Here is a 24,835-nt window from a genome sequence, read left to right as displayed (position 1 = left end):
TTAGACGAGAAAACTAGACGGGTTAAGGGACCTGGATGTTATGAGGGCCCAAAAACTGGAAGTTTTGTATTTAATAAAGTTTTTTAAGTCTTCCTGGTTCTAGAAATATATACTTTGTGTACAGCACTGCGTTATTTTCGGGTTTGAATGTCTTTCTGAAGCAGACGTGGCGCGTAAACGCCTAGCTGTCACACTACTGTCAAACACAAAACCCTGTCTACGATGTCTCTCCAATTTTGTCGCCGCTATTTCTATATCAACTCGTTTGTTTAATATATTTGAACATATCGACTGTGCAATGTGCAGAGATTTATAGCAATCTATCTTTCTGTCGATACAAGTATATTACTTGAGTTTACTTATGTTTTCCGCGTGCGTTCTTGCTGTAAATTTGTTGTTGTGACCGCGTATTTCAACCATTTGACATGGTAAAGTGCCAAAAACGTTTTAATGATAAAAGTAAAAAGCAGATTAGAAAGCACGAGCAGAGTAGTTATCAAACATGAAAAGTAGGCTGCTACGGTGGACAGGGAATGTGCCGCTGAAGCTGAAAAAGCTGCCGAAAGCATGGCGAAGAAGGCCAGAACAACAAAGAAAAGAAAAAAAACTGAAGATGAAAAGAACACATGGAATCAAGACTATGGAGCTGGAATGTTTGACGTATTACGGCTGAGAAGAAAATGTCATGCAAATCTTTATTTTAAATTTCCAGTAATCAACGTTTTTTCGAACCTACATGCCATTATCTCATCCAATATTAAAGCTACAAAAACAAAATTTTGCACGAATAATGCAGGGCTTGCCTACAAAGTGAACTACATTATTCAACAAAGTACTAAATATTTTAAACTGGGCATGTAATGACTTCTTAAATTATTAGGAAAGAAAACTGACTTCTAAAAAACTTTTTGAAACATACTCAATCAACAATTTGACAGACATTCCTGGTTTACTGTTTCAACTAAGAAAGAACAAAATTTCTTTTGACCTTTTATTTGGAGTAAAACTACACTAAATCAGTATGTAAGATAAAAAAAATGAATATTGACCCCACTACGTATTCCACAGTTTTAATTTTTTTCACATTGAGATCACATCGTACTAATTTTATTAAAGTATCATTACAATAGCTATTACAGTTTTGAGTTATTAAATTTCATAATAATGGTAAAAACAAAAGACCATGACATACAGGTCTCCATAAGAGCGGTCTCAGATGGATGTCCAAGGATGTCATCGTGCCATTTAGCACTTCAAACTGGTGTGTCAGTAACAGTCTGTGTCCGCGGATACCTTGCACGAGCGCGAACTAAAACCTTATACAAGAACGGAAGTGCACCAGCTGACTGCTGTCTGGCCTCAGCTGGCCACTGCGCTCTGTGCATTATGCAGAGACTGGGTCTGAAAAATGCCTTTTTACACTTATGAAATACGGCTATATATATCGAAAAATTGACATTAAGTTCGGAAAAATCGATACCAGATAAGATAGAAACTATCATCAAATACACCTCTTAATAGCGTCATTGTCGACATACGCCCTTGCATTATCCGGCATAAAAAAAAGCCGTAGTGTCTTCCGTTAGTAGTAAGCCCTTTGAAAACCAGGTTGCAGCCTATTGTTCACACAGATATCGTAAGTTACGGTTTGAAGGAAAAACATCGGTACAATAATTCGTACTGCACACCACACGCCTGTTTTTACACCGTGTAGAGGCAGCACTTAATGTGACTGAACTGACGATTTTCAGAACGGCATCGCCGACTGTTCTGAGAGTTCACGTATCTGGATAAATGCAGTCATGCATCTTGAGGAACAGAAAGAGTAGTTACGGAACAACATCTCTATCACGCACAGACTGAGATAGCCAATTTTTTTCTCGATCGTTCTCTCTTTTCTCTGTTTCAGATTTTTAATTTTCGTACCGTACCACTTTATGGAGCTACAAATAATTGTTTCGTAAATATTTTTAGCATTATTTCACAACTTGTTGGATATGCTGGATTTAATCATACGAGGGTGAAATATGAGATCACTGAATCAAAAAGGTGGCACTTATATTCATATTAAGAACATATAACGATGTACTTTGCATATACAATCGAATACTATAAGGTATCAGGTAGATTATATAATGGTAAGACAGAGATTTATGTTGTGGCGTAACAAGGTTGCTACGCCACACTGGGAAGGGAGCCGAAAGAAAGGCACGCGTACACACACGCCGACTGGCGTCAAGTCTGGAACAGGATAACTATTGAATGGTAGCAAGAAAAGTACGTAGCTGCTTTATACTTAACTTTTATTCTTTGATGAATACAGCGTTCTTCTTGAGACATTTATACGATAACTCTCAAACTAGGTAAGGCTAATGGCGCCTTGCTAGGTCGTAGCCATAAACTTAGCAGAAGGCTATTCTAACTGTCTCTCGGCAAATGAAAGGAAGGCTTCGTCCGTATTGTCGCTAGCAATGTCGTCGTACAACTGGGCCGAGTGCTCTATCGTATATCGAGACCTGCCTTGTGGTGGCGCTAGGTCTGCGATCACACAGTGGCGACACGAGGGTCCGACATGTACTAAATGGACCGCGGCCGATTTAAGCTACCACCTAGCAAGTGTGGTGTCTGGCGGTGACACCACAATTTAGGGACCATGTTTTAAATTGTAAGACATTTCCAGGGGCAGATGTGGACTCTGACCACAATCTCTTGGTTATGAACTGTAGATTAAAACTGAAGAAACTGCAAAAAGGTGGGAATTTAAGGAGATGGAACCTGGATAAACTGAAAGAACCAGAGGTTGTACAGAGTTTCAGGGCGAGCATAAGGAAACAATTGACAGGAATGGGGGAAAGAAATACAGTAGACGAAGAATGGGTAGCTCTGAGGAATGAAGTAGTGAAGGCAGCATAGGATCAAGTAGGTAAAAAGACGAGGGCCAGTAGAAATCCTTGGGTAACAGAAGAAATATTGAATTTAATTGATGAAAGGAGAAAATACAAAAACACAGTAAATGAAGCAGGTAAAAGGGAATGCAAAAATGAGATCGACAGGAAGTGCAAAATGGCTAAGCAGGGATGGCTAGAGGACAAATGTAAGGATGTAGAGGCTTATCTCACTAGGGGTTAGATAGATACTGCCTACAGGAAAATTAAAGAGACCTTTGGAGAAAAGAGAGCCACTTGTTTGAATATCAAGAGCTCAGATGGAAACCCAGTTCTAAGCAAAGAAGGGAAAGCAGAAAGGTGGAAGGAGTATATAGAGGGTCTATGCAAGGGCGATATACTTGAGGACAATATTATGGTAATGGAAGAGGATGTAGATGAAGATGATATGGGAGATACGATACTGCGTGAAGAGTTTGACAGAGCACTGAAAGACCTAAGTCGAAACAAGGCGCCGGGAGTAGACAGCATTCCAATAGAATTACTGACAACCTTAGGAGAGACAGTCCTGACAAAACTCTACCATCTGGGGAGGAAGATGTATGAAACAGGCGAAATACCCTCAGACTTCAAGAAGAATATAATAATTCCAATCCCAAAGAAAGCAGGTGTTGACAGATGTGAAAAATACCGAACTGTCAGTTTAATAAGTCACAACTGCAAAATAATAACGCGAATTCTTCACAGACGAATGGAAAAAACTGGTAGAAGCCGACCTCGGCGAAGATCAGTTTGGATTCCGCAGAAATGTTGAAACACTTGAGGCAATACTGACCCTACGACTTATCTTAGAAAATAGATTAAGGAAAGGCAAATCTACATTTCTAGCATTTATAGCCTTAGAGAAAGCTTTTGACAATGTTGACTGGAATACTCTCTTTCAAATTCCAAAGGTGGCAGGGGTAAAATACAGGGAGCGAAAGGCTATTTACAATTCGTACAGAAACCAGATGGCAGTTATAAGAGTCGATGGGCGTGAAAGGGAAGCAGCGGTTGGGGAGGGAGTGAGACAGGGTTGTAGCCTGTCCCCGATGTTATTCAATCTGTATATTGAGCAAGCAGCAAAGGAAACAAAACAAAAATTCGGAGTAGGTATTAAAGTCCATGGAGAAGAAACAAAAACGTTGAGGTTCGCCGATGACATTGTAATTCTGTCAGAGACAGCAAAGGACTTGGAAGAGCAGTTGAACGGAATGAACAGTGTCTTGAAAGGAGGATATAAGATGAACAACAAAAGCAAAACGAGGATAATGGAATGTAGTCGAATCACGTCGGGTGATGCTGAGGGAATTAGATTAGGAAATGAGACGAAGTAGTAAAGGAGTTTTGCTATTTGGGGAGCAAAATAACTGTTGATGGTCGAAGTAGCGAGGATATAAAATGTAGACTGGCAATGGCAAGGAAAGCGTTTCTGAAGAAGAGAAATTTGTTGACATCGAGTATAGATTTAAGTGTCAGGAAGTCGTTTCTGAAAGTATTTGTATGTAGTGTAGCCATGTATGGAAGTGAAGCATGGGCGATAAAATAGTTTGGACAAGAAGAGAATAGAAGCTTTTGAAATGTGGTGCTACAGAAGAATGCTGAAGATTAGATGGGTACATCACATAACTAATGAGGAGGTATTGAATAGAACTGGGGAGAAGAGGAGTTTGTGGCACAACTTGACAAGAAGAAGGGACCGGTTGGTAGGACAAGTTCTGAGGCATCAAGGGATCACAAATTTAATATTGGAGGGCAGCGTGGAGGGCAAAAATCGTATAGGGAGACCAAGAGATGAATACACTAAACAGATTCAGAAGGATGTAGGTTGCAGTAAGTACTGGGAGATGATGAAGCTTGCACAGGATAGAGTAGCATGGAGAGCTGCATCAAACCAGTCTCAGGACTGAAGAAAACAACACGCTTGCCGTTTTGGTATCAAAGTAAAATGTCTTAAAAGTATTAACTTCTTTCGGAAAAATGCCAACTGCAGAATTCTGCCCGTCTTGGAAAAATTTCTGCGGACGCCCATGGCTAACCCCCCCCCCCCCCCCCCCCGCCCCTTTTTTTTCAGAACTCTAGAACGAATTCTCTCTCTACAGCCCAGTATGTGCTACTTTATTATAATGTTTTTGCAGTGGGCAGTCGGGCAACGCAAATTATGTTTGTTGTTAACTGCAAACCAGGATTTTTCCCTCTCTTGAGTTGCCTTCCTTTTGGAATATATCAGCTGTTAATGCATACTAGGTGTGTTAAAAGAATAACGGAAACATGCTTTAAAGAAATTTATTTATTCGCCTAGACCAATGTTATCTCCCTTCGACATTATACACTTATACAGCGCCTTTCCCAATCCGTCAAACACTTGTCGAATTCTTTATCTCTGGGATAGCTTTCAGCTCTCTAAACGATGGTTTTTGATTTCCTTGTATGCTTAAAAGACGCCGGTCGTCTAAGGATTTATTTCCGTTCCCAAAAATAAAATGTTCCAAAAAACAAAAAATCCTGGCAAATTTTGAAACTGGGCATCATTAAAGTATAACTGTTTCCAAAAATTCACCATCAAGTAAGGAAATTTAAGCATGCGTATTATTGTGGTGCAAAAGCCACGAGCTGTTTCGCCTCGAATCCAGGAGTTTCTTTCGAATTTCTGCACTCAGACGGCGTTGAACTTTAAACCAGTATTCCTTATCGACCTGAAATTTGCTGGCAGCTTACAACTGTTTGCCGGAGCGGCTGTCGAATCTGGGACCTTTGGGTTTCGCGGGCTAGTGCTTGCGCAACGTCTCCCACAACCTTACTTCCGCCAGTACCTCCTCTCCTATCTTCCAGGTCTCAGTGAATGAGTCGTGCTTGTACAGCTCAGTCTGTACAGCTCTTGCCCGTGAAACGCAAAGGTCTCAGGTTCGAGTGCCGCTCCGGCACATATTTGTAAAGTGCTAGGAAGTGTCTCGTCGAAGCGAGCGAGTTCGCTGGTTCTAATGGACCAGGACGCCGAAAGTTTGTCCCCCTTTTCCTACGAATGTGGAGACCTAACAGTATCTCTACGGATGTGATTACAGTTTCCATCTGCTTTTCCGAAACTTTAGTAGTGCAAAGAAGTGAGTTAGTGTTTTGCACTGTTGCCCCATACGCAACATTTAATGTTCAGCTGACACATATAATGATAAAATCAACGTACGAGCTGATTAGTTTTGGATGGCTCACTGGAGTGGGCGATAGCGACATCTCTAGAGCGTCTTCAGATAAGAATTGTCATCACGTACATATAATGCATGACATGGGAGAGGGGGGGGGACGCCGGAAAGTCATGCGATGAAGTTGTTCTCCCTTTGTCTGTAAGTACGATACCAGAGATCGAACGACGATGTAAGACATCGCGACTTACTTTCTGAATACCAAACTTTGCCGGAATTGGAATCGCGTGCGTTGAAACTTTTCCTGCAGTCAATAGTAATTTCAGCGAAAGACAAAGAAGTCAACAGTATTCTAGGGAGCGGTAAATAGTCTTTAATTACAGCCGCGAGGCAAACTACAGACAATTCGGGAACACAGCGCTACACGTGGCACGCTCTGCCTACATACACGGCTGTCATTCGACGATAAATAAATTGTCTTCACGCCTTTGCACAAAAATTGAATAATGCCATGCTGCACTTGCTTGGTGCCATCCACAGCACAACACTGCCGTCACAAACGCGACAGCCGACTCGCACTTTTCTCGTATGAGCTCTGAAAGCCACAGATCAAAACACTCGGCAAATTCAGAATTTCATGACTTCTGGAAAGCATTTTAATGAGTACCACATAAACGTTTATTGGTGAAAGAAAGATTATATTGGGTATCTAGCGAAATTTGCGACTAAACAGGATGTTTTCGTAGCGAAGACGCAGTGCGTTATCTTGGATGGGGAGTCGACAGATGTAGAAGTAACTTTAGGCGAGCCATAGGCAAGTGCTCAGAGTCACTTTGTTCATGTTGTATGTTGATGACGTGGCAGACAATAGTTACATCACAATTTCCGCAGATAATGCAGTTATTTATGAGCTGAAACAAGCTCTCTAAATATCCAGCCAGATCCCGGTATGATTTCAAAGCAGTATAAAGACTGGCTACTCACTTTAAATGTCGTATGTGAAGTATGCTAGCGGTAAGAGACAGTAAATGCCTTCTTTGCACTATAGCAATGGAGACACTATCCAAGACAGTGCTGCCAAAGCAGAGTTACTAAACACAGCCTTCCGAAATTCCTTCACCAAAGAAGAAGTAAATATTCCAGAATTCGATTTAAGAACATATGCCAACATGCGTAACGTAGAAGTACATATCCTCGGAATAGTGAAGCAACTTAAATGACTTAACAAAAGCAAGTCGTCCGGCCTAGACTGTATACCAGTTAGGTTCCTTTCAGAGTATGCTGATACTATAGCTCCATACTCAAGAATCACCCCGAAGAAAACTGTCTATTGACACACAGTCAACACGGATTTGGAAAATTCTTGTTAAACAACTAGCTCTTTACTCGCATCAAGTGTTGAGTGCTATTGACAAGAGATTTCCAAATTTATTCCGTATTTGTGGATTTCCTGAAGGCTTTTGACACTATACCACACTAGCCGCTTGTAGTGAAATTGCGCGCTTCTTAATTACGTGACTGGAGTCGTGACTTCCTGTCAATGCGGTCATAGTTCGTAGTAATTGACGGAAAGTCATCGAGCAAAACAGAAGTGATTTCTGGCGTTTCTCAACGTATTGTTGTAGGCCCTTTGCTATTACTTATCTATATAAACGATTTGGGAGACAATCTGAGCAGCCGTCTTAGGTTGTTTGCAGATGACTGTCGACTAGTAAAGCCATCAGAAGATCGAAACGATTTAGAAGAGAGATCTGCATGGTGCGAAAATTGGCAGTTGACCCTAAAACTGGAAGTTCATCCACATGAGTGTTAAAACGAATCCGTTAAACTTCGGTTACACGATGAATCAGTCAGATCTAAAGGCCGTAAATTCAACTAAATAGCGGGGAATTGCGATTACGGACGACTTAAATTGGAAGAAACACAGAAAATGTTGTACGGAAGGCTAACCAAAGACTGCGTTTTATTGGCAGGACACTTAGAAAACAACAGATCTGCTAAAGAGACTGTCTATACTACACTTGCCCGTCATCTTTTAGAATACTGCTGCGCGATGTGGGATCCTTACAAAATAGGACTGACGGAGTACATCGAAAGAGTTCAAAGAAGGGCAGCATGTTCTGCATTATTGCGAAACAGGGGAGAGTGTGTCACTGAAATGATACACGATTTGGGGTGGACATCATTAAAATAAAGGCGTTTTTCGTTGCGGCAGAATCTTCTCACGAAATTTCAATCACGATCTTTCTCCTCCGAATGTGAAAATATTTTGTTGACGCCGATCAACATAGGGATAGACGATCACCATAACAAAATACGGGAAATCAGAGCTCACGCGGAAAGATATAGGTGTTCGTTTTTACCGCGCCCTGTACTGGATTTAAATAATAGATAACTGTGAAGGTGGTTCGATGAACCCCGTGATTTGCAGAGTATCCATGAAGATGTAGATTGTTTAGAAATGATCACAAAACGACAAACAACGTTCGAAGAACAAGAATTAAGTGAGGAGTGCAGGAATATGCAGCAAACTAAGTGTTGCTACCGGAGGGGACGTGGCGATAAGATCAAACTAATTATAGAACACACAGCGGCATTTAAGCCCAAACGAGTAATACAATGGGATGTATCTTCTACTATGCATAGCAGTGGACGTACAGAAATAATAGTCGTTCATAGCAAAGACTTCGTTGTCCACAACTCGTTGTCCAGTGGCTAGCGTTGCTGCCCCAGGACCACGGGGTCCCGGGTTCGGTTCCAGGCCGGCTTGGGGATTTTCTCTGCCCGAGGACTGGGTGTTTCTGTTGTCCTCCTCATTTCACCACCACCACCACCACCACCACCACCACCACCACAAACTTGGTTGGAAACACGTTTCGTGCAGTTATGTCACGTCGCCTCTTCCATTATATTACCATCTCGTGGCCGATCGACAAATATTCCGGGAAATACAAGTTTCGTCCACGTTTCACCTGGATGACCCTTGCACACTGCGGCACTAAACAAATTGTTCCTGGTGGGTGAAATTATGTGGACCAGTGAGGCTCAGCACACGCTCTCACTCAAACAGAAGCGGGCAGCGTAACTCGCCAGCCCGCGATGAATGGAGGCCAGGCTTTCAGAGAACTGCGCCCTGTGTGTGTCGCTGCGGGACTCTGGTATCGGGAACCGGCAGGGGTATCCGGCAGCTCCGCGATAACCCCTTCAGGAAGCATTCTGGCAGCCTACCGGCTTCGACCGTGCCGCACGACTCAGCGGAATTTACAAAAATAGCAGAATGTTACTAGCTACAAAGTGGTACCCAAAAATTCCCGAAATACATGACCCATAATTGTGGAACCACACTTCTAAAATAAAAACAGTTGGATAAGCAGAAAATTTAAGTCCAATAATATGACATGGGAGAGGAGAAAATCCTATGAAGCCAACTCAACAACACGGTGGCCATTCTGGAAGCCGCCATCTTGGGTGCAATTCTTAATATCCAACGGGAAGGGGGATCAAAAGTGACGTATCAAGCCGACAGACAATTACATGAAAAGGACAATAGTGCCTTTTATGTGGATTAGCTTTATTTACTCTCCAGTTACACTGCACCTCCTTAAAGATGTCATGAAATCTGATATCATCAACACAAGCCTAACGCATTCATATCATCCTGTTAGCGGGAAAGGAACAGTCGTATTGTGGCAGAGGATTTCAGCCGACACCACCAGTACTTGTTGTATCAGGCAGGAAACTGACGTGAGCCGTGCATCAGTAATGAAAATTTGGTACATGTGTTGCTTGAAGTCCATGAGGAATGGGTCAAGCGAATAACAACAGCCTTACAACGTGCTGGCCTAAACATCGAGCACATATTGTAGCCTTTGTGTGTTATCACCAACGTCAGTGTTTTGTACGCAACGTGACATAATTTGAGAATGTTTTATTTAAGACACGCTTAAAACGAAGACTTTTTCCGTGCTATTTTCTAGTTATTTGAGATGTCGCATGACCTGCTTTCCAGTTTCATCCAAGAAGGCGAGCTCCAAAATGGCCGCCTGGGTGAGAATACTGCCTCACACGTCTTCCCCGTCTTGTTTAACACTAATTGGCTTTGAATGCACGTTTATCCACTGTTTGTTTGGAAAGCGTTGTTCCATATCCGTAAAGCACTCTGTATTATTAAAAGGATTAGGTCATACTTGAGATATTATTCTGCCCCAATGACTAAGCCTCGACACGGCGGAGGTCTCAGTACTCAATAATCCGGACGACCAATGCGGGGCAGCCTATTTCTGATGGCTGGGCGCTTGGTAAGAGGAGACAGGGAGCCAATGAGGCAGCAACGTGGAAGAAGATCAACGACTTCTGAGGCGAATGAAGATATTAATCTCAAGGGCAAAGAAGGCGGACGAATCATCGCTAGTAAAGGCGGAGAGGATGGACCTCAGCACGGCGGATCTATCGGAGGAGGCAACCACCAAGCAGAACAAAAATCCAGGTCGCGTCTTACTTTTAACAGGCGGCTACGTGGTCAGCGTGTCTCTACATGTTGATGACGGCTGCAAAAATCAGTAGCCTCTGTCACCAAAGTGGTCGGCTACGAAATGCGGCTGTTCCCATATTGGGCGGCCTGGTAAGACCCATCTGGCGATTCGATCACAGATGTAACATCCCACGAAGGGGCTAACACCCCTTCCTAATTTACTTTCAACCAAGACATGATGGTAAACACTGAACGGTAAAGTACTCCAGGAGGTAAACAATCCTTCGTCGCTGGAAACAGTGATGCAACTAGACCGTCGGATTCTGGAGGTGTTACAACACCATGGAAGAGTCGGATCTCCCTGGAACTCTCACATACGGCCTTAGAAGAAATATATGCTAGGCACATTTAACATCAACACACTACTGAGGACTGGGAAACTTAAACAACTGACGGATGTGTTAAACGCAACATACTCCTACTAGCACTTCAGGCAATCAGATAAGGTGATGAGAAAAGCATTTGAATCAGAGGACTACGATCTATAAAGGAAAACCAGCCATAAAGAATAAACATTCACTATGTTTGGAACAGTTTCCATGGTCAAACGGAATCTAACAGAATCCATAACGAATTTTCCGTAATCCTGGTTCATAGAATTGACAAAATTTCTCAGAAAACAAACTAATTCGTTAAAATGCTTCCCGCAAAGAACATGAGAAACGGATGAAATCAGAGAAGAAATGATAGAAACAGGGAAAGAACTAGAACAACCACGAAGAAAGAAACATAGTTGGTGGAATAAGATATGTGACGAAACAACAGAGCATGGACTAACTGCTTGGAAATAATGGAACCCCTGCAAAAAGGAAAGAAACTGGAACACATTCACTGAGATCAGAAAACAGACGTCAAGAATTATTCTAACAGAGAAACGGAAATATGACAAAAAACGATTCGAGGAAATAGATACAAATTTCAGACAGAACAAGAGGGACTTATAAAAACTTTCTAAAAAGAAATAACAGGGTACAAGCCGATGAGCCTACACTTCTAAGATTCAACAGGTAAACTGATTAGCAACGACAAAGACAAATGTGAGTTACTAGCAAAATCAAAAATTTTCTCAACTGCTAGAAACCAACGCAATGACTAATTTTCAAACAGCCTCAAAAGGTAAATCATCTTCAGAACCACCATCACTGCATCAAATTGAACAATACACTGGCCAGCTGAAAACGGCATATGAGCTGAGATGTGGAAACTGGGAGGGAAGCAGGCAGCTGAAACCATTTGTGAGGTTATTAAAGACTGCTGGGGAAGAAAAAGAATACCAGACGACGGGAAACAAGCCATAATCCATCTGCTACATAATAAGGGTGACATAAAAGACGCCGACAATTACCGAAGCATATCTCTATTTCCAGTCACCTATAAAATTATGTCCAAAGCTCTGATGATAAAGAGAGATCAAGCAGGACACACAATTGGCTAGTACCAACCACGGTTAAGAAAAAATAAATCGTGACCACAGCAAATTTTTAACTTTAAAACTATACTTAGGATCAGAACAATGAGGAACCTTAACACACCCATTACATTCATTGATTTGAGAAAAGCGTACGATTCTGTACACATACAGTATTCCTAGCACTGGAAGAAGCGGTATCGACAAAACCACCTGACAAATAGTCGAGCAGACACTTACAGAAACAACTCCGAAACTTAAATTTATAGGAGAAGTTTCTGAAGCCTTCAGAATTAATACAGGTGTCCGGCACGGCAACGGGCTCTCACCGATTTACTTCAGTCTGGTCTTAGACAAGGTCATGAGAGAGTAGCATAAAGAACTACAAAAGGAAGAAATCTAAGGAATCCATCTATGAGAAGCAAGAGGAAGATCTGAGGCGAAATGTCTCGCTTTTGCTGACGATATTGCAGTAATTTCTAAGGACAAAAGAGAAGCAAAGATAATGATAGAAACTCTTCACAAAACTGCATCTAAAACCGGATTACTAATATCAAATGAGAAAACGGTATATATTGAACATAAACACAGAGAAAAATAGATACAACCGCAACACGGAAACAGCAAAAGAGTTGATAAGTGTAAGTGTCTGCGAGAATGGATACAATCAAATGTGTTGGGTAACACCATAAGTAAAGAAAGATCGAAAAAATAGAATTAGCATACAAATTCACGCAATATCGATTTAATAAAAGCTCAGTATCATTCCAGGCAAAAATTAGGCACTAGGCAACAGTAATTAACCGGGAGCACTTCATGGATCCGAACGCCTACCACTGAATAAAAGAGGTGAACAAGAAGAACTGGAAAAGAAAGAAAGGAACACACTCAGAAAAATTTTAAGAGCTCAAAAGAACAAAGATAATATCTGGACGAAGAGAAGAAATAAATATCTATATGGAAAAATAGAAACCATCGCAGACACATGAAGAAAGAGGAGATTAAAATATTACGGTCACATGTACAGAATTATTGAAACAGGCTAAACGAAGAAAATCATTTCCAAATAAAATAAAAAATACGCGATGGCTGGAAGAGACAAGAAAGGACTTGAGAAAACTTAACGTCGAAGAAACACCATACATGATGGGGAAAGTTGCAGGTTACTGGTCAATACAGCAAAATTTCCTGTCCAATAACAAAATTCACAAGCTAGGACGGTGGTGTCAAATGAACAGAGGCATGCCATCAGCCAACGCATGAAGAAGTTCTGGAATGATAAAAGGAAAAAGATTGTACCTTTGTCTTAGGTCGGTCTATAACTAGCCAAATTCTGTAATAAAATAATAAAGGATCTTATTCTGTATCAACACCTACGTCTTCACCAGGAAACGGAATACACCGAGCCCAATGTTTCTGCCTCGCCGGAAGTGTATGCTGGAGGTCTTTCTTTGTTAAGAGGTTTGGTATTCTCTGGATGCCGCTTCATGTTCCTCCACTGTATCAAATCTTTATCTCTTCGGTTTCATTTTCCTCCCGGGAAAAAGGGAGAAGCCACCAGGAGCTAAGTCTCGCAAGAACAGGGGGTGCGGAGGAACCTTCTTCCTTGGTTCACTCAAAAAATTTCTGGATAATGACGGCCCTGTGCGATTGCGCATTGTGCTGGTGTACTCTGTCGTTGGTGTGCCACTTCTACAGGCGTTCTCCTCCTGTTCTCACTCAAACGTCAGAACACCGCCATAAAACTGATTGTTTATGACATAAATAGGAAGGACGAGGTATCCATGACCAGTCTCGTGATTAAAACAAATAACAAAACGTATCAAAATGAACTTAATGTTCTTTTTGACATGTCGGGCTTATTTTGTCCTAGGTGAAGGACTCTTCCATTGTGATGATTGCTGTTTCTGGATCATAGCCATAAATCCAACTTTGGCCAGTAGTTACAGCCTTTTAAAGGAAATTTGGATCGTCTTGAAGCAGGTGTTTAAGTACTCTGCAGGCTTCCACGTGATGTTGCTTCTGATCGTCTTGAAGCATGCGTGATACGTACTCTGAGGCAATCGTCATGTTAAATTTTTCTGACGAAAGCATTCACATGTTGCAGCAGTCTACTATCTTGCAGAAACGGGTCCCTCACTCTCTGTACATTTCCTCATTTGATGTCAGTTGACAAGAATCGTCAAAATCCCTGTATGTTCACCCATTTTTGGACGCTTATTCTAATTTTAAGTCCATGCCTGACCCAAGGTGTTCTCTCCTTAAGCTTACTTCAACATTTGGTGCGTTTTTCAGCTGTTTTCCCAAGTTAAAAACGACACTCTGTATGGACACGTTGCTTTTCCATGTGAAGCCATTACAAAGCTGGAAATTCACGGAAACAACAACGGAATTATGATTGCCAAGAGTTAACTAAAGCACTCTAGCTCGGAGCCACTTGGCACACTGATTTCAGAAGGACGTGTGAGTAGACTCCTAATGATACCTCAGTGTATATTTAAAATTTGCGCGCAAAATTCATATTTTGTGTACTTCTGGATACCACCTCGTATTGTCGAGCCAGACATAATCAGGTTCGGCTGTTTGTATCGGTGACTAGCAGCATAGCTGGGCTACAGAGGAAGTCTATTGTGGAATACGCCGGAAAACATTTATGAAAATCACGGAATATATAAATCACGGTGGCCTGACACGAATTTGAAAATTGCTCCTAGACAATACGAATCCAGCGAATGTTAACTCTGCGCCACCACTATCAGAGGGAGTTATTTTCAGGGCGTCAGCTACGGTTTAACGCAGAGTTCTATACATAGCAAAGTCGCCAGTTAACACATCTGAGCTTACGCGAAAATCTTCACGAGTCGTTTACTATGTTGGGCATGTTCGGGAACCCTTTCAGCACGCGTAACAGAAGTCCCCTCTGATGTTGCTATCGACTGTAGGATCTTACAGTACATTTCACTCACCAGATTTATTTCATCACTACGTGCCACGCAGAATTTCCACCTTATGACGACGACACGTGTTCTCAACCGCATCAACTCCACCGGTATTTCTAGTATTTCAGTAACTGCTGCACCTGGGGAAATAAAATTAATAAAAAGACTCATTTAGGTGATGGCATTCTCAGTCAAAGCGCTGTGGAAAGCACTCCATATAAGGAGCGTACTACGCTGCTTGCAGTGTTGTTCTTGAGTGCTAACAGTCGGCACTTGAGATACGTACGTTGAGTAGAAGCACCAAAGGCCGCAGCAGCTGAGATGCCGTTGGCGAGATTACGTGACGGTCAGCAACCGCCCAGTACACAGGTGCGATGTATTTTTCGAGTGTTTTCAAGCAGCCATTTGACACGTGGCGATGACCGCATTCCTCGAACGATACCTAACTTTCTAAGATAACTGAGCATCAAGATTGAACTTATCGAGCGAATTCAGGCCCAAGGTCTCGACTACAAACTGCGCTTTTCCAAAGCAAAACCCAGTGTACAGCGCGAACACTGACGAAACGACACTCTCCGACTGCACCGTCTGCTGTAAGACAGCTGGTCACGACAGTATGGGACCATCAATCCAGAAATGGCTAACTTTTCAGTGAAAGTGAAAAACTGTGTCGCTCTGGTCACAGCGAAGGCGTTCCGGACTTTCTCAGAGTTGGATGTTCCTTGTTATCGCGTTCGGAATTAGTCTACAGAAAATTTTCCTGGACTGAACCAAAGGTACTAGCCCTTGCAGGTAGCCTGCGTCAGGAAATGAAAAACCATTGGGGCAATGCGACTGTAATACATTATAACAAGATATGAAACCTCGTCGCCCAGTATTATTACTTACCTGATGAAGCATTGCTTCAACATTTTACAATAAGTCGTGATCTCGAATCCAGAAATTTTTTTACGGAAACACTGTACTATTTTTTTCGGAGACCCTAAAACGAAAACCAACGCCTTATGCAAAAACGATTACTTGTAATATTCAGAGAAGAATACGCAACTAGTTTGTTGCGACCTCTAATACACGTTTAATTTGACGATCACGACGGAAATATTAGTTATATTTGGACCGACGGTGAGGCGCGCAGGCATCTAATCTCTGGTAGTAAGATTAGGTACGAGTGGTACTAGTATTGTATCGCTGTAGAGTACCAACGTACTAGAGCGGACATGTTTAAATGTGTTGTTAGCTCCTTGCTAGTAACAAAGAAATCACCTGAACATTACTGCCGCTACCCTACAGTGGTTTAGACAAACCTGAATCGGGATGGGAACACGCTATTTGAACGCCAGGTCTACAAGCTTCACAGTCTCGAGCCACAGCTAATGGGCAGCAATAAGGATACCTAGCGACGAGTTTTATCCTCTGTGTTTTCTACTGGACAGCAGTTTCCGACAGTTACCATTTCTGTTCTCTACTCGTGTTCTAGAAGAGGCAGCAACTTTTAAGTTTTTACCGTGGCAACAACTTCACATTTTCTGGCATCTCATTATGAAGTTGTTGAAGGACTTGCCGATCATTCAACAGATACACTTACAGAATGAAAGTTTCACTCTACAGCGGAGTGTGCGCTGATATGAAACTTCCTGGCAGATTAAAACTGTGTGCCAGACCGAGACTCGAACTCGGGACCTTTTGCCTTTCGCGGGCAAGTGCTCTACCGACTGAGCTACCGAAGCACGACTCACGCCCCGTCCTCACAGCTTTAATTCCACCAGTACCTCGTCTCCTACCTTCCAAACTTCACAGAAGCTCTCCTGCGAACCTTGCAGAACTAGCACTCCTGGAAGAAGGGATATTGCGGAGACATGGCTTTGTCGGTAGAGCACTTGCCCGCGAAAGGCGAAAGGTCCCGAGTTCGAGTCTCGGTCCGGCACACAGTTTTAATCTGACAGTAAGTTTCAGATACACTTACACTCTGCGAAAATGTTCAAATCAGTTGATGCAAATGCAGTACTAAAAGTGATCTGGAGTGAAAAAGAGAAGGAAAGTGGAAAATTATATCTTCATTTATTGTGCAGAAAGGAATGATAAACTCAAAAATATTACTTAAAGAAAGATTAACGAAGTAAAGAAAAGTTCAAAAGGGAATTGTCGGCATCTTGCAGGGTTGTAAATATGCCATGCGAATAAGAGTGAGCTGCAATGAAGTCACCGTCTCTTGCATGCTATGTGTGTTCCGAAATGGCGTGCACGTTGCGTCGCGATATTTTCGTTATCACCACTTTTTAAACGTTAACTAAACAATCAAAGTGAAGCTGGTTGTGCAACTTCCAAATTGTGGCGCAATTTCGGTCAAGGGTCCAGCTGCAACAAGGAGGGCGGGTGGTGGTGATGGTGGTGGTGGTGGTGGGCACCCACAGATGCAATAGGCCATGTGTGAAAGCAATAGTCTACTACTACTGGTGCTGTTGGTTTCGCGCCTAAATGTGTTTTGCCCACACAGAGTTGATTAACATTTTACTGCACGTGTTTTGATAGTTGTACTCTTTTTAGTATTCATTATAGCCGACGGAAAAATGTCAAATGTTACACCAACATACTACAGCTAAGGATCTTCTCGTCGATGCCGAGCGTATTGCACACGAACACAAGCTCAGATTGGTGTAGGAAATCGGCTGCGCCCTTTCCTAGGAATCATCCCAGCATTCACATTAACTGATTTACGGGAATCGTAAACGTGGATGGCTGGACGGGATTTGAACCGTCATGCTCTCGCCACTTCGCTCGGTTGGTTCAAATGGCTCTGAGCACAATGGGACTTAATGTTTGAGGTCATCAGTCCCCTAGAACTTAGAACTACTTAAACCTAACTAACCTAAGGACATCACACACATCGATGCCCGAGGCAGGATTCGAACCTGCGACCAGAGCGGTCGCGGGGTTCCAGACTGAAGCGCCTAGAACCGTTCGCCCACAGCGGCCGTCGCCAACTTTGTCTGTAGTGCCTATATGGCAGCTCGCAGAGGGCAAAACGGCGACGTTGTAAAGTATTCTCCGTTTCTAGCACAGCTCTCTTGGTTTCACACAACTAGTGAAATGTGACTCCTACCCAGAAAGCTACAAATTATCCGTTACAGAACCGACTGCTACCAAATGCTTAGGTATGTTTTTTACAGAGGCAGCGATTCAGCAGAAGCCTTACCGCTGACATGAGCCAGGAACTAAGAAATCGGAACTCCATCTTGTTATCAAAGCTGACACCCAAGTTTACTCTAGGGGTGCACAGTGAATTATATGTCATCGATATTCCTATCACCCCATTTAATTTTACTTAATCGATTATCCCTACGATTAAATATTTCAATTTTTCGTTTTTTTTTGTTTTAAAACCTACTGTTAGTTAAGTTGCGGTCTATAGCTTGATTCCGGGAAAAAAAGCCCGATTGTCCCTTAGGACTTGGCTCAAATGGTTCAAATGTCTCTGAGCACTATGGGACTTAACATCTGAGGTCATCAGTCCCCTAGAACTTAGAACTACTTAAACCTAACTAACCTAAGGACATCACACAACACCCAGTCATCACGAGGCAGAGAAAATCCCTGACCCCGCCGGGAATCGAATCCGGGAACCCGGGCGCGGGAAGCGAGGACGCTACCGCACGACCACGAGCTGCGGACTCTTAGGACTTGTCGTGAAACGTCGGCACAAGTCGCAAAATTTCGCGTCGGCTGTGTTCTGCTTACGATTGCTGCCGCCACTAGCGATCTAACAGTAATGGCTCTTTAATAGCGTGGCGGAGTGTTGCGTGAGACAGTTCAAAAATTAATAACGCAACAAATGCATTTGAGCATGAATGTCTCCATGATATGCTTTCACCAACCTTGTTACCAGTGTCGAAATTTGTACTGTTGCCGCTGATGGGTACGAAGCGCACGAACCGTGAGTTGTCAGTACTGGCTCGAATTAAGTACTAAACATTTCCCCTTTTCCCGTCCGGGAATACCGTTCCTCCTCCTGCACCCCAAGCGCCTACGGGCATCCGTAACCAAGCCTTATGATTGTGTCCATTTCCCAAACTACTGTATTTCGTGTAGATAAGGGCCAAGTTAGAATCATAGAACCAAAGAAACCAGTTCTAGTACGGAAATAATATGAAAAATATGACGAAGGTTTATGTAAATGTAAGCTGTCTTTGAAGAAGTTGAAATATGAAAAATAGAGCAAGTCTGACTTATCATTTGAAAATTAACCACGTGTCTTTAAAAGAATCTTTAACTACTCTGGAAGCCTAAATTGAATTTGTGCACTGAGGTGACAAAAGTCATGGGATGGCGACATGCACTTATACAGATGGCATAGTATTGCGCACACAAGTAAAGAAGGGCCGTGCATTGACGGACGTGAATTTGTACTCAGGTGATTCGTGTAAAAATGTGTTCGAAGTGATTATGGCCTCACGACGGGAACTAAGGGACTCTGAACGCGGAATGGTAGTTGGAGCTAGATGGATAGGGCATTTCATTTCGGAAATCGTCAGGGAATTCAACACTCCGAAATCCATACTGTCAAGAGCGTGCCGAGAATACCAAGTTTCAGGCATTACTTCTCACCGCGACAACGCAGTAGCCGACGGACTTCACTTAAAAGACCGAAAGCAGCGGAGTTGGATAGAGTTGTCAGTGCTAATAGGGAAGCAGCACTGCGTACAACAGCCGCAGAAATTAATGTCGGATGTTTGACAGACGTATCCGTCACGACAGTGCGGCGAAATCTGGAGTTAACGGGCTATGGCAGCAGACGACCGACGTGAGTGCCTTTGCTAATAGCAGGACATCGCCTCTCCCTGCCTCGTGACAATATCGGTTGGACACTAGACGACTGGAAAACAATGGCCTCGTCAGATGAATCCTTGTTTCAGTTGGTAAGAGCTTACAGTAGGGACACACCAGCCCCGGTGGCTCCATAATAGTTTGGACTGTGTTTACATGGAATGGACTGGGTCCTTCAGTCCGATTGAACCGGTCATTGACTGGAAATGGTTATCATTGGCTACCTGAAGACCATTTTCAGCCATTCATGAACTTCATGTTCCCAAACAAGGACGGAATTTTTTTGGATAGCAAAGCGCCATGTCAGAACATTTTGGACAATTCGAGCGAACGATTTAGCCACCCAAATCGCCCGACATAAATCCATTCCAACATATATGAGAAATATCGAGAGGTCAGTACGTGCCAAAACTCCAACACCTGCAACAGTTTCACAGTTATGGACGGCTATAGAGGCATGGCTCAATATTTCTACAGGGAACTTGCAACTACTTGTTGAGTCCATGACACGCTGAGTTACTGTACTGCGCCGAGCGAAAGACGGACCGACACGATAGACTATAGGAAGATATCCTATGACTTGTCACCCCAGTGTCTGTTTCTGCTAAAAATAAAACATAAAAATAAAATCATGTGTTTCATAAAACCGAGCAATGGTTGTTAGTTACAAAAAGAGCAAATCAAATAACAATAGAAATTATGAATTTGTATTTCTGACAAATTAAACAAAAAATTATCAAATTCGTTTTCACATCTTCGATGCAGGTAGAAGCTGAGCAGAGACCACTACAATCGCTGTTATGAAACAAAGTCGCAAAGAAGAAGACGCAGTGCGTTCTATGGTATCAAGAGACAAAAATCTCCAACTACTGAAGTCCAACCGATACGGCCACGAGAGAGGGAGAGGCGCTGCAGGCGATGTGCTGTTAGCCAAGGCACTCGCGTTGGTCGTCTGCTGCCATTCGAAAACAATTCGGAAGAGAAGTACATGATAGGAGTATTGTAACGTGGTACATGAAGTTCAAACAGACCGGTAATGTGTTATCTTTCGTGAATAGTGAACAGTGTCAGAGATGAGAAACGGCTCTCTTACAAAGCTCTTTTCAAATCAACTCTACGTGAATCTAGTAAATTTGTGATTCCTGGGACCACAGTGCGAAGAATTCTTCACATATAAGGCGTGCGCTACAACCAGATAAAGCCTTTTTCAGATGAGGCTACTTTTTACGTATCACGTAAAATTAATAAGCACAATGTGAGGATACAGGGTTCGGGAAGTCCGTACGTCGCCTTAGAATACGCTGAGGATTCCACTACAATGGATGTGTGGTGCAGTCTAAGCACAACATAATCATTGGCCCTTTCTTTTTTGTTGAAAAATTAGTAATAGCAAACACCCATCTGGACATGGTGGAACAGTTTGCGGATCGCAAACTGTTGAGACTTGCAAACTTATGTGTTTTTCCAACGAGATGGTGTACCATCACTTTTGTGATTGCAGGTTAGAAATTTTTTTAATGAAACATATCCTGATAGGTGGTTTGAGCATGCTGGTGCCACTGCCTGGACTGCAAGGTCGCCAGACATCAGCCCTTTGCATTCCTTTTTGTGGTACTACGTAAGGGACATGGTTTACGCTATCTAAGTACCTTATGTCAGTACACTAAGAAAAAAAGTTTGACAAATGCTGTTGCTGGTGTTATACATGGAATGTTGTCACACATATCGCGTGAAATCGAATATCGATTTTTCGAGCAACAAACGGCACACATGCTGAAGTTTATTCACGTCCTAACGAAAACTTTGTCAGTAATTCTTTCATTTGTCATAAACCACAAATTCGTAAGTTCTATAGTTTGATAATTGTAGGAAGACTTAAGGCCCACCCTGTTTAAGTGTGATAGCATCGCTGTATTTTTATGGCATAAAAATTTCTATCATAAAAAATTAATTTTAAGGGAATGCTTTATACAGCTAAAAATAAAGACGTGGCATTAACATTTAAGCGAATAGTTGATTATTTGGATACAATTTATCGATATGATTAACTGACTTGTTCACACCCGCTCGTTCTTAGTTTTACTCTAATATTGCTATTGGAGAGCAGTCGACTGACCTGATCCTCTTTAGCTGGATGTCCTTGGAGGTGACTGACTTCCAGGCGCCGTGCAGGTAGTCTCGGCAGATGCGCGCCGCCCGCTCTCGCATCTCGCTGCCCTCCACGTTCATCTGACAAAACAAAACAAAAATATCGTCCATTTCCATAGTTACGGTAACACAGAACTAACATCAAACTCTCGTTGTTGGACATCGAGAGAACGAACAATCAATACGATGCGTATCACTAACGTACGCCAACGGTGTCCACATAAAACACTGATTTAGCTTTTACTGCGTGCACCAACATCGGAAAAACTGCTCCTGCCAACATATGGTAGAAGCAGCTTCTTTAAATTTGGTGGTCTGTCAGTTCTCATTACATTAATGATTTTTCGGTCAGCAAGCACGATGTTCATGGAGGGAACCTGCGCGTGCAGTTTGTGCACTGTCCTGGCAAGAATTCTTAGCTGCACAGACAGAAGAACAGCTTCATCAACAGAACCACAAGCACATGTATAGGAAAACACGGAGCCATACAACCACTAAAAGCGCTGCAACTAACTATGGAGAAATGCGTTTGGCAAAATGCGAATTGCATGTACAGTATTCAGTCGCCGGCAGACGGCTTTAAAACCTTTCATTCAGGACGACAGAGGTACGCCTTATAGTTCCTCGTATTTACAGTTTAACGTTGAAGTCATTAAAGGCATTTTATTGTAGTAGTTTGTCATACAGGGTGACTTTGCAAAATGGGGAAAATCGTAGGAAATGATCACAGAAATGACGATGATCCGAAAAAGTCGTATGGGCTTACGGTCGAAAGTGCGTTCAGAGGGAGGTACACCCACTTAAATGTGGAGGTAAAAGATCCTTGGCAACGTAGGTTTCAATAATTGAAACCACACACGAGAAAATAACAGGCGAGTGGGAATATTCTGTCTCTACTAGTATTTTAGTTCCACACACAAGAGGGTAGTGATGTGGTAGCCACATCACTCTCCATACCACCAAAGGCATTCCACGCGTAGGGCTAACTATTTTCCATAAACAAGACCACATTTTGAAACCATTTTAAACACAAAATAATATTAACTTTTCCTTCTTGGAACAGTTTGCTTCATTCTATTTGCTACCCTACAATACTTTGTGTTCAGCCCGTCGACATTTACTACTCGGGTAAAATAATTACGACGTACCTTCACGAGTACTTACAAACACGAGAGCACGCAGATGTACAGTAATTACATTAGCAACGCTGACGTTACAAAACAATTGTATAACATCTGCTATCTCATTCCAAACAATATTGACACAGTTTAGGTCAAAATAAAGAAGGGTTATCAAGTATAGTATTAAAATCTTGAGATCTACATAAAATAACGGCATAGAAAACATCTTATGGAAAACTTTGTAGCTCTCTACACTTAATTGTACAACTATAGGAAAGAATCCGATACACAGAAAATAGACACTACAAATGCCGCCTTACCGCATCATTACTACACATAAATACCACCGGTCTATATGCCAAGTATACATACTATGAGGAGTCTTAAATCAGCTGGCTACAAATGAAGCACCACAGAACGAACCAAAACCAAAGATACAATTTGTCGTATACTATCTTAGTGTAATATCAAAACAAACGTCGGGGCGCATAATTACTTCTTATTTCAAACATTAAAAACTCACTTTACGAATTACAAAGAGAAATATTATTTACTACACTCAAGTTTCGTAGTTCCTCATAGCCGGATTCCATGTGGCAGTACCACGTGGAAATTACTAACATGCAGAAGACAACACAGATACACAAAATGTGCCTCCTGCATTTGAAACGCACACATAAGAAGCCCATTTCAGAAACATTACACAGCTGCAACGACTACACGGAGCAGCGACTTCCATCAAGGAACGACGACGAAATGCCTTGCCAAGTTCCAAGAATCGGTGCACATTGAAGTTGCTGAGCGATTTCGATATATATCGATCGGTCGATTCTCGATATGTTGACAAGAGACACGACAAAAGACGAACGTATTGGAAACGCATATATTTTATGGTGTTGAACATCACGACGAGAACCGGTCACTACATAGGTGTAACAGTTTTGTTTAATTAACGCAAGCTTAATGAGAAAGCTACAATTTACATTTCCTACGAATGTGTTATAATACGAGTATCTGGTTATGCAGGTTGACTTAACTGTGACCCAAACGATCAGCAATTATAATGTTTGTCAGAAACTTTTGCGTGATGTCGATAACAACTTCTAAGCATATTTCCGTCTCTGTCTACCTGTAACTTCGCCGTTCAGTTTCCGTTAATGAAACAGAACTGTTACACCCATATAGTGACAGGTTCTCGAGGTACGTTGTGATATTCAATAACAGACCTCTAACCATGTTGGGTCTACGTCTATGACAAATAAAATAGAGCTTGTACTTACGCAGGTTGCAAATTCTGGATCCCAGCAACTATGGAGAGTTAGACTGCTACCAGTTACTCCTAACTACGCGCAAAAAACGAATTCTGCTTTGTGTCAAGCCACAGTCCGAGAGTAAACGTCACTGCCTATTTGTAGCGAGAAGTTACATCTCGGAATCAGTAAGTCCACGACCTCGATTAGGTAGTCACGGAATATCCATTCAAATTTAAAACTTTTTTCACGCGCAAGTCGTAGTAGGTATGACTCTGCCTGAAATAATATGAATTACAAAAATTCCCCCAATGCCTATTAAGCCTTTCATACATCAAAATGTTAAGATTTGCATTGGCTTCTTTTAATAGAAACCATAAATGGTAACATTGAACGCCATGTCCGTACATTAACGTTGCCAAATTCATGTAGTCATCGTAAAAATGCTGGTGGTAAAAATGATACATTTAATGCAACATGAGCAATATTGGAAATAGGTCCTTAAATCACAGCCAACAAAAGTTTGACTTATAACTTTTCCTTTCCAATTGCATCA

General features: G+C 42.2%; 1 protein-coding gene across 4 annotated transcripts in view; it reads right to left on the bottom strand.

The window, feature by feature from the left end:
• LOC124625755 (choline/ethanolamine kinase) overlaps positions 1 to 24,835 on the bottom strand; it is a 184,723-nt gene that overhangs the window by 67,425 nt on the left and 92,463 nt on the right. For all 4 annotated transcript variants that reach the window (XR_006980713.1, XM_047149194.1, XM_047149195.1 and 1 more), the window contains exon 2: positions 21,877 to 21,989. Coding sequence is in view for 3 of the 4 variants with exons in the window: in XM_047149194.1 (XP_047005150.1) it covers positions 21,877 to 21,989 (113 nt within the window). In the remaining variant the exon portion in view is untranslated. The remainder of the gene's footprint in view (positions 1 to 21,876; positions 21,990 to 24,835) is intronic.

Source organism: Schistocerca americana, chromosome 8, assembly GCF_021461395.2.
Source record: "Schistocerca americana isolate TAMUIC-IGC-003095 chromosome 8, iqSchAmer2.1, whole genome shotgun sequence".
NCBI lineage: Eukaryota > Metazoa > Arthropoda > Insecta > Orthoptera > Acrididae > Schistocerca > Schistocerca americana.
Note: the sequence above shows the minus strand (reverse complement) of the source record. Positions and strands in the feature narration are given on the sequence as shown.